Here is a 12,049-nt window from a genome sequence, read left to right on the forward strand (position 1 = left end):
GTGTGTGCAGATTATTCATGGAAACGTGACTGAATCCTAAACTAAAAGATTCTTTGTAACTGTTTTCACTGTCTCTGCATCTAACACTTTTACTGAAAGTATAAATGCCATGCCAGTTTGGTAATGATAACAGACACAATAATCACTCATTGCAGTCAAAGAAGAGAAGAAGTTGTGGTTTCTCAAGTACATTGTGTACAACAATTCTGAGGACTGTCACCAGCTGAATGACTGAGCAAATGGATATCAATGAAATGACAGCATCCAAATGTGATTCATTTGATGGAAATTTCAAAGGTACTTCCAGTGTCAAGCGAAGAATATGTACAAGGATTTTCACACTGGAATTTAACCAAAATAAAACTGCAGTGCAGGCCGAGTACTGACATTCGATGAACTTCTGGTAATGAGAATAACTGTTGAGTATTGATATAAAAAACTTTGAACCAATACCAACAGTCTGGAAGTGGATGGGAAATTGAAACAGTCATCAATATCAACAAAACAAACAAAATGCTTTCACCAAACTGAGGAAATTTAAGCGAGTAGATTTACCATAGTGTAAAAGTGTCAATATCACAATCTGAGATAGGAACATTAGGAAACCACATTTTGTTAAATAAAAAAAAAAAAATTGTGGGGAAATCCATAGCAAAGCATAGGAACAAACTTGTTATTGCTGCTACCACCTGATTGGGGCGGGAGGGGGGGGGGGCACGGTCAAAACAATGTTTTCAAAAAGATAAATATATTATAAACAGTTGACTCATGTTTCTGTCAAGCATGTCAAATGTTTGGTTGCACTCAGGAAAATTTCTGAAAGTGAGAGAAAATATAGTGTGTGTGATTCAGATCTTTAATGTTGCTTTGACAATTTTAAAGTCACATCATTCAATGTCGGCACTGTGGCTGTTTATAGTGATGTCTAGCACTGGGGCATCATGCCACAAACATGTTGCATCATGTCCCACTCAGTCGCATTATCCTGATATCAGGTCAACTAGTCCTAATGCTAACCTCTTAATGCCTTAATGCTGTGTGCCAAGCAAGACAGCTGCTAATAACAGTTTTATAAATCTTTGGCACGACTCAGCCAGGGCACGAACCCTGTTATAAAACGATGGTTGGGGTATCATACTATTTACCATACTATGCTACAGTATATCTGACCAAGACAGTTAACTGATGAAAATATTGCATCTGCATCCTCTTAAAGTATACATTTGGTGGGGGGGGGATATTGGGCACGAAACAGACCTCACTGGCATAATAACTAATGATGCGTTTTAAAAGAGAAATACTAAAAACAGTTAATATATATTTAATATCTACCTTTTTGGCAAAGAACCATGCATGGATACATACATACATGTGTATTAAGAAAACTTAAGTGTACTAAACAGCTGGTCTCATGGTATCCATAATGGTAATTCCAACAAAAATGTGCACAAAGAAGCAGAACTTTTAGAATGTTTGTGTTAAGATTCCATCTGAGTGCAAATACTCAGTTTCTGGTTAATACACACAATAATTATGGAAACAATGTTATTTCTGAAGCATTCATGCTTGCTGTACATGTCTGAAGGGTCAGATTTTTTACCAACAACAAAATGTATAAATATATGGGAGCTTCTAAAAAGAAAGCAAATTTTTAAGTAAATTATATTTCTCAAGAATACTTACCCAACCACATTATGTTAGGAATATTAACCTTGCAAATCCAGCCCCCATAAAAAATGAAAAACATGTTTTTCTATCTCAAATAGACAAAGGCAATAACTCTGACCCATGCCTTCTCTTGCCACTGCCATGTGTCGCTAGTTTTTTGCTGAGCAATATACTAACAAGAATGCTTGCATGGTGGGGTGGTTGGGAGGGTTTTTAAATAATGTGATTGGGTAAGTATTCTCAGAGAAACTTTATTTACTTGAAAATTTGCTTTCTCCTTCAAATATATTCTCCAATCACATTCCATTAGGAGAATTAGAAATAGTTGGAGGGAATGCTGAGCTTATGCCCTCAACTTTGGGTATCTTTCTAGGGAATGATGGCTGGAGTCCTTATGTTAACAATAACCCTTTCTCCTAATTACATAAGCAGTACAGCCATGGGTCACTTGATCTGTGATCTATACATACAGTTCAGAAGATAAATATTTAAATCTTCTTACCCACAAAATTTTCACTGGTGAATCCAGCAAAGCTGATACACTGTATTGATCATTTTAATTGGGTCAAGGTTTGCCTCTGCAAAGCCAAATCTTTGAGATAAAATCAAGAAGGTTGACTGGATGCCAGCCAACAGCTTCCATTATATCTTGGATCAAAATGTTATGTTTGAACACAAGGTTCACAGAGATGGCTAAAATCTCATGAGTGGTAATCTTCATGAGACAAATCTGTGAGACCTCAGAGTACTCGAGTGCACTAACAGGATCTTGCATGGCTACAAAGCCTGGTTGTGTCAAGAGGACCAGCCAACCATCCGATCTAAACTGAAGATAGTTCGGATTGACAGAAAGGGCATGTAGCTCACTTATCCTGCATGCAGAAGTTAAAGCTATAAAACAACATGTCTTGTATGATAGTAACTTTAGTGAAGTGTGGGCTAGAGGCTCAAATTTATTCGAACTGAGCCATGTTAAAATCCAGGACAGAAACAGTGAGGGATTTTGATTGATTGAGATCAAAATTGACTAAAGGATCCTAAGGTCTTTATCATGTCTAATATCACATCTACCATGACACCAGAATGTGTCCAATACCATGATGCCAGAATGTGTCCAATATCGTGATGCCTAATGTGTCCAATATCATGATGCCAGAATGTGTCCAATATCGTGATGCCTAATGTGTCCAATATCATGATGCCAGAATGTGTCTAATATCATGATGCCAGAATGTGTCCAATATCATGATGCCAGAATGTGTCCAATATCACGATGCCAGAATGTGTACAATATCATGAAACAGTGGTCTTTGATAGTAATTGGGGCCAACTGTTTCTCCTCAAAGAGCCAGAGAAAAAAGTCAGCCAATCGAGGGATTTAAGCACTCAGAGGGATGATGTTATTGGTACGGTACAAGTCCCCGAAAACACACCAGATTCCCTCATAAGACTTAAGAGTGGAAGGCCTTGCTCTTGAGATTCTCCCCACAATCGAAGGTTTAAATTGTTTGTCTCACAAGGCTGCCTTGATAGGAACCAGGCATGCAGAAGAAGACCATCCGGACAGAAAAGGATCACCCATGATAAACTGTGTTGCAGTAAGCAAAATGAAGAATTTTTGTGACACAGAATGGATAGAAACATGAAAATACGCATGAGCCAAAACGAGACTGACAGCATACTTGTTCCTTTGGACAGAGAGGCGAATTGATGTCATGTTCTCCATCTTGAATTTTGGTGGTGCAATGAATTGGTTGAGGTGACTCAATTTGATGTTCAGCATCAACTTGCTGTTCACTTTCTGAATAAGAAACAGCTTTGAATAAAACAGTGATCATCATCTTTGCACAATCATCACCACCTGCTATGCAAATCTGTCTGAAAAGATCCCTTGTCCCGAGGCTGATTACCATCCCATCACACTGGCGGGGGCTGAGTGTTTCCAAATGCCTGTATGGGTTGCAAGGTGAGTTGGAGGGGCATTTCCTGAGCTGCCTACTTTGGAGCATCTTCAATTCTTCCTCCAAAATAGTAATATTGACCCAAACAGAGTCGTCCATTAAGCGAGGTTAGTAAGAGATTTGAGTAACATGGACCACGGACATTTATCACACTGTATCCAGACTAAGTTGGCCAAAGCCATCAAGGCAATGGCCATGGAATGATGAGCTGCCCGGTTAATAACCCCAGTGATCATGGCCATCACCTCCCAAGCATGGATATGGTCAGATTTCTCCACAAGTCGGAAGATTGCTAATGAGGCCATATCTAACATTGAAGACAGAGAGTTTTATACCAGCAAGATTAGATGTTGCTGGAACTTTTTGAGAAGAAAGCCCTGGAATTTCCTGAGTCAACAATTCTACTCAAAAGCCTGTCATAGATTTAAGCTGATTGGGAAAGAAGCAAGAAGAATGGTGTCTCTTCATCCTCATCAAAATTGCTTTATCTTAGTCATGAGTAGCAGTAGGGGGTGGTTGATTTGAAGGAGCTTCATTACACTCACAAAGTCAAGTCCCAATCTGGGTCTGCTTTCAGCCCTGGATAAGTCATACCTGGTAGCATTGATGCCTCAAGTCTATCATCCTTGAAAATGTCACTATCTCTCCTGTGCGGTTAAGCAGTGAACATTTGGAATTCCAGCTGGAACTGCTGGCTGGTTTGCCCAGTGTATAGTCAGCCTGTATGCTGACAGTACAGAAGATGATCTGGCTATCACCCATACCAGCCAAGGGCCTGACTGGATGGACAGATTTTTCATTGAAATCTCTGGCATAGTAAGGTAGTCAATGATAGTGCAGCTATTTGGATGGATCTGTCACCAAGATCCCAATAAATCCAAGTTGGATGGACCATTTCAAATAAAAGATCCCCATGTTGGGATGGCTGGATGGATAGTGACAGCTGGATGAACTGTAACATATTTTTCCATCATCTTCATTATGATCTTTCTTTTCAGCCACGCCAACCACAATTTATTTCTGAACCATTGTTCTGAAGTTATTGTCACTTCCCACTGTTAAAAACTGCATGGCTACCATATGGAATTTGTTGACCACTTTACGATATGAATATTTATGATAAAAACAAGACTATTTGTGCTGTGTGCAAAAAAATAAACACATAAAGGCATGTCACAATTCATTACTGTTTGATAGCAACTAAAGTCTGTGGTGCAGGCAGATTTGCAAATAGCAGAAATTTTAGTTAAAACAAAGGCTCACGCTAACAATCATTTGTATGGAATTCTTGTAATATTTTATGACATAACTTTGAAATATACCAACTGTTGTGTATTGTGTTTGAAGAAACTAGAATCCCCTACCATGAAAAACTAAATCTCCTTAGAAGGCCTGAATAACATACCCCAGATAAAGGCCAACTCCAACTGCCTGAAGATCTCCATCACAGATCGTGAAACTGTTTATTGTCACCTAAAAAAGAATAAAGTTAAATATCATATAACCTACTGATTTAACAGTTAACATAATGAGCTAGCTGGAGGAGATTCAAGAAGACAACTGCATTCTTGTGGGAGATACTTTAAACAAGCTTTGAATTCTCAAAAACAATGAAATGATGTTTTGGGCTAATTTACCATTTCAGATGAAGACAGCTGTATATAATAATACCTGAACATCTGATATCCTCGTTATACTACATTACAGTGCTGCAGCCTGTAATAAAGTCATTCATTCCTTGACAATTTACAATCTGATGCATGTTCATACACAGAACATGGAGAATGGCTGAGGTCTACAGAAGGAATATGAGCTGCACATAAAGACAAAGAGGAATTATTATTGTCAGAATCATGCAGTATTCTTCCATACTGCACTGCTTCATACTGCATGACAAGTGTCTTAAAATAGTATCAACCTACCAGTACATGATTGCAAACAAACGATGTACATTCATGTAGCAGTTGCTTGCACTTTTATTAGACTTGTCTGTACAGGAGCCAAAACAAGCTGCTTGGTCCCTTTGAAAGTAGAGATCATCAAGCTGACAACTTGGATAAGTTCACCGAGTCACAATAGAAACTTTTAACCGATCAAATGACTGAACATGATATCTGCAATGTCCACAACAAAATGGGAGACATAAAGTATTGAAAATACCATTCTGATCATTTCAACAGTTATTTAGGAGAAATGTTCATAACAGTTTGCAAATAGAATGGTTCAGACTATAAGCCATGCTCTCAAAGGTCTATACAAATAGCATAGAAAGACATATTAAGGCCAAGGGCTATCCCATCTCCCTTTGAGAAGTCCCATTTTACATGTCAGCCTGAATGCTACATTAGAAAAACAATGCAACTGACAATGGTGGGTTTAGGAGCCTTTAGAGCCAATAAGCGAAGACAAAGAAGAAGCTCTATTTCTGCTGGTAAAATGCACTGTCACACTGCAGCTGCTTTGCAATTTTCTGTTTTACATTTATGAGAAAATGTTTGGAAAAGTCATATAGGCCAAGCAAATAGCTAGGGTTCATCCAACAAAGAGCATACAAGTGAGAGGGCACAAACACATGTTATTTATAGCTGGTAAGTTGGTAATAACAATGGCAATAAATATACTTAATGTTGTGCATCCTCTCCACTTCATCCTTGATGATTTTGTATATATTTTCTGCATTATTTAAACCATAAAATTATTTAGTAGAAAGCTGGTAAGCCTGGTTATACTGAACACAAAGATATTTGGTTAGAAATCTGCATTAGTATGATGCACTCTGGCATTTAAAGGTTTTTATATTTTTAGTAATGGCAACATATTTTACAGTCGATCAGCATCATTTACACATGTTTGAAAGGCCTTATGCCAGGGTAGTTTGAAAGGCCTTATGCCAGGTTAGTATATGTACTTGGTAAACTTCTGTTGACTGGGTTCTAGCTCACCTGGCATAAATGTTTATTTCGGTTTTAAAAATTTCTCAGTTTGGATAAAACTTGGCAGTAACCTTAAGGATATGATCAGTCAATATTGTGTTTCAGGTGGCTACCCTAGTGACAGTGTGGTTTCTTTAGCAACCAAAGAGAAAACCTATTTTCAAATTCTTGTTCAGAACAGCTAAGCCCATTCTAATCCAGCTTGATCAAAATGTTGTACAAATCATGCTCTGTTACAATTTGTTTTGGGATGGTTCCCCAGGAAATGATGTGGCATCCATAACAACAATACAGAAAGCAAATTTATCTGGTAAATTATGTTTCTCCAAGGATATTACCCGATTACATTAACATGAACATATGCCTGCTACCTCTCAAATTCAGCTCTACTAAAAAAGGACAAGAATTTGTCTTTTCTGTCTATATCATATAGTCAAAGAGCAATAACTCTTGCCCATTAGCCAGGCATGAAGGAGACAATGGTTCAGGCAGGTGTGGAACACCAGTGACTATGGATGTTTGAGAAGATTCGTTTTGGCTATAATTTTCCATATAAGGTCTATTGCTGCAGTGATTAGATCACTAATCCAAGATTTGTCACATCGTTTTCTTTTATCCATAATGAAGGCAATAATATACTGATGGCAGATCAACATAATTTTCTTTTATTAGTAATGAGGGCAATCAGATATTGATGGCAGATCAGTAACATTTTTTTTTACCAGTAATGAGGGCAATCGTATATTGATGACAGATCAGTATCATTTTCTTTTATCAGTAATGAGGGCAATCAGATATTGATGGCAGATCAGTAACATTTTCTTTTACCAGTAATGAGGGCAATCAGATATTGATGGCAGATCAGTATCATTTTCTTTTATCAGGAATGAGAGCAATCAGATACTGATGGCAGATCAGTATCATTTTCTTTTACCAATACTGAGGACAATCAGATATTGATGGCCGATCAGTATCATTTTCTTTTACCAGTAATGAGGGCAATCAGATATCAAAGGCAGATCAGTTTCATTTTCTTTTATCAGTAACGTGGGAAATCAGATATTGATGGCAGATCAGTATTATTTTCCTTTACCAGAAATGAGGGCAATCAGATATCGATGGCAGATCAGTTTCACTTTCTTTTATCAGTAATGAGGGCAATCAGATATTGATGGCAGATCAGTAACATTTTCATTTATCCATAATGAGGGCAATGCATGCAGCTCTGGCATTCAGTCACTGGGCATGGACTCTGCCCAGTATCTATCTCTGGCATTCGGTCACTGGGCAAGGACTCTGCATGCAACTCAGATCTGCAGTAAGGACTATCCTCAGATCTGAGCACTCCCTTCTTCATGGTACATGATCGCAATGCAAGAAGCATTGGGTGCTTGGGACTAAAAGTGTGCTGCTCTCCCCTTCTGGTGGGCATGACTCACAATAAGCCCTTACCCATGCCAAGCTGATTGTCAGTAGAGGTTCTCCCCCTTTTAGATGTAGATGGGCACAACTCGCCATTTTGCATGTAATGGTAGTGAAATTGTGCTGCTCTCCCCTTCTGGTGGGAATGACTCACAATCAGCCCTTAACCTTACCAAGCTGTGGGTCAGTAGAGGTGCTCCCCCCTTAGCAGAAGATGGGCACATCTCTCTGCCCTTTTTGGACACGAGAGAGTGCTACTCATCCCCAAAGGGAGAGTACAACTTGCTTTATATCCTAGTGGTAATGAGAGGATCCTGCTCTTCCCTTTCAGGAGGGTGCAACTCGCTCTCCACCCAATTATCTGAGATATAAAACCCTAAGAACTCTGACAAGGATGGTGATACCTTCTTCCTTGCATGTATGTAAACTCTCTGTGAGATTCCATATCTCATCAGACCACACAATACAGTGTGTATATGATAAACAATTAGGAGGGGGGCTGCAGGGAGATTTCTTATGGCCACAATTTCCCACATCTTGCTTACACATTGTTCCTGTAAGTTAAAACTGCTGAAAAAGAATGGTACATAAATATTACATAGAAAGACACATGTTTTGCTAAAAATAACTGAAAGAAAGCAATGGTGAGTTTAGAAAAACAAGGGATAATGTGTCATCCAGACCCTTTATTTTTTTGTGAAAAGGTACTACAAAAGAATTAGCAAAAAACCAGAAGGTTGTGATTGCAGTTGGGAAAAACAATAACTGATGATTCTATCCAATTAAATTAATTACAAGTGCCCAATTTCTGATATAGATACAATAAACAAGGTGTGCAACCTATTTGCCACTTAAAAGTCACAATTCACAATATTGTAGTTTATAATGTGAATTTGACTGGCGAATCCAAAGTGCAAGAGAAAAGGATGGATAGGGAATCTTCGTTTTGCATAAATTACTTAACCTTGCCTCAAATGTTTATGTGCAATAATAAAAAAATAAAAAATAGTTACTAATTTCCTTACTCAAAGGGAAAAGTAACTGACAAACATACACCATATGTGTACAGATAACAGCTCTGAAGAGAGCAATATTAGTTTAACTTAAAAAATGACAGGGTATAATACTTGATCTAAACAAAGAATATCAGCACATAATAGGATACTAAATCTTTTGTTAACCCAGCGAAACGTGCTAATCTTCTTAATCATAAACAATGCTGATCCAAGCAACGTGACAACTGAAATATAAATGAGATGGTCCTTCATGTATGCCTAAGGTATTTGGCTCTTATACATGGGGTTATTCTGTATTCTGGGGATTTCTGGGTCAAACTAATGGGACAGTGGAATTTGCATCATTCAGCTGGGTACTTTCCTTCTGGAAATTACTATCCATGCAAGATATTGCTGATATTAGATCTGTTATTCATTCACCTCTGTAGTGTCAGAACTACCCACCCTGCCAAAGACCTCCATTAGCTGTGTGGCTGGAGGAAGGTCCAGCTGGTCATGACAGAGCTCTTTCAGGGTGTACACAATCTGCGCAAACTGCTGTGACCTGACAGGGTCTACCTGGATCTCCTCAATATCTGCAATCAACAACCCAAAAATGATGACAACATACAAACTGAAATCAAAGGCCTGCTTTACAAAACAATTTAAAATCATGTACAGTACTGTACTGGCTTACTATAGAAAATCAAACTGTACTATTTGTTCAGGATCATACATTCAAACACAGGCAAATAATCAGCATGCACAATTCCTAAATAAAACAACATTTGTGACTTTCTTAGAATTATATATGCAATAGGTACAACAAATCTTAAAATTGTCAGAATTACTATAAAAATGTCCATTTCAGACAAGAAATTTTTTTTCAGAATTTCTCAAGCCCTAGCTTAACTTAAATGTTCCATATCTTCTACATTCATAATTATAACAAGAAACAAAACTTATAAAGTATACAAACTGAAATGTATGTTCACAAATTGGCTCACTTTTTATGAGCCTACAGAGGTTGGAGTAATGGGCAATGTTAGCACTGCCTGCAAATAATAAGCAGCATTTGCTATACTGCTACAAAAGTCCATTTTCAAATTATATATACATTGTTGCTCAACCTCCTGATTCCCTATTCTTCTTTCCTAAACATATCTTCACTGCTTCTCCATTCGCGGATGCAGACATTAACATAACAAGCTGTCCTTTAAGTTTACCAACAGCAGTGGACTGGATGGCACACAAACACAAAATAAACATTAAAACTTTTGGCAAATAAATCTGTGGCTCACGTATGGTAAGTAAGAATGCAGTAATGCAACTCTACAAGGGACTAATTGGGGCTATTATCATTAGTAACAGGTTCATTCAGGTCATGACTACATTCAAAATCTACAAGGTCAGAGAATGTGGGTCAAATCTTATATAAACATGCATGCACAAATTCATGACCCTGAAAGGTTTCAGTTCTATAACTGACAAATATATTTCCCATCTTGCATTAACCTACAGTAAGAATGTAATTCCACCAAGACAATTTGTATGTATACCATCAACACAGATATCCAAGCAGTATTGCACAACTGATATATTACAATAAATAAATTGGCTGATTTGTAAAATTCAAAATGCATTCACTGCTGAAAATTAAAGATAAAGAATGAACTAAAACCATAAAAACTAGAAACAAAAGATAAAAAATTTAGCTTAATTTCACATTTTATAACAATAAACAGAGTATTGTACTTGCTGTCAGGCATACTCTCAAATTTTCCTTAATTTGGATGGCAAACTATTTTTTAAAATCCAAGACATCATGTGAGTCATCAAAGCTTTACCTCAGAAAAGACATTCAATACCAAACTCTGCCCATCAGCTCTAAATGATTATGGTTTGGTTTTGATTCAATACCAAACTCTGCCCATCAGCTCTAAATGATCATGGTTTGGTTTCGAGCAAGTGATGAATGCCAATTGTTGAATATCATAATAAACACATTGTGAACAGCACCAGTACTTCAGTTTGAAGTATTGCAACAGCTGTGGAATGTTCTAGTGTAATGTTGTAATTTAGGCATTCCTTAAGTTTTCACACATAATAAGTGTAATGTTGTAATTTAGGCATTCCTTAAGTTTTCACACATAATAAGTGTAATGTTGTAATTTAGGCATTCCTTAAGTTTTCACACATAATAAGTGTAATGTTGTAATTTAGGCATTCCTTAAGTTTTCAGACATAATAAGTGTAATGTTGTAATTTAGGCATTCCTTAAGTTTTCACACATAATAAGTGTAATGTTGTAATTTAGGCATTCCTTAAGTTTTCACACATAATAAGTGTAATGTTGTAATTTAGGCATTCCTTAAGTTTTCAGACATAATAAGTGTAATGTTGTAATTTAGGCATTCCTTAAGTTTTCACACATAATAAGTGCATTTTTTTTTACATACATTCCACTATTCTCTTTTCAACAAAATACATATATCATGAATGTTTATTGTCCTATTCCTTTTAACTGCAACTTCTAACAAATTAATGGACTTCTATGAAAAATGTATGTGTACTGTAGCTTACATATAGATTTAGTGCAAGTTAACAAAAACAACAGTTAACAAAAATCAGAAGAGCTGACGGCCATATGTAGCTTAAACACTGGTATATTTTTAATCATTTATACAAATAAGTATGTTTGGAATGGTTTAATTATCATCAGACAATGGAAAGGAGAGAATCTGACATCATCAATTTAGATTCCTGAGATCAAAACAATTTGGACTTCTGATAGAAATAATTCACAATACTGTAAGTTCTTTTTAAATTTTCACTCTTTTTTATAGGGATTCTCTTTGTTGACTTTTGCTTGTTGGTTTTTGCTCTTTTTTGTCACTTAGTTTAAGACCATACAGCTGTAAAATAATGGAATATAAGCCATCACTGCCCTGGTACATGAAAAAGATCAGAACGATGATGTAGCTCAATAACACTTACAATTGCCATATAACTCTCCATTGACAACATAACTCAGCACTGACAACATAACACAAGAGCTAAAAAAAATACT

General features: G+C 36.9%; 1 protein-coding gene across 3 annotated transcripts in view; it reads right to left on the reverse strand.

Annotated features, from left to right (window-relative positions):
* Positions 1 to 12,049, reverse strand: part of LOC149778440 (histone-lysine N-methyltransferase SMYD3-like) — an 84,516-nt gene that overhangs the window by 49,617 nt on the left and 22,850 nt on the right. For 2 of the 3 annotated variants that reach the window (XM_089939272.1, XM_089939271.1), the window contains exons 5-6: positions 9,421 to 9,575; positions 5,035 to 5,102 (exon numbers count right to left, since the gene is read on the reverse strand). In XM_089939272.1, the coding sequence (XP_089795398.1) occupies positions 5,035 to 5,102; positions 9,421 to 9,575 (223 nt within the window). The remainder of the gene's footprint in view (positions 1 to 5,034; positions 5,103 to 9,420; positions 9,576 to 12,049) is intronic. The other variant, XM_089939273.1, reaches the window with a different exon arrangement.

Source organism: Sinohyriopsis cumingii, chromosome 17 (genome assembly GCF_028554795.1).
Source record: "Sinohyriopsis cumingii isolate HCF-2022 chromosome 17, ASM2855479v2, whole genome shotgun sequence".
Lineage (NCBI taxonomy): Eukaryota > Metazoa > Mollusca > Bivalvia > Unionida > Unionidae > Sinohyriopsis > Sinohyriopsis cumingii.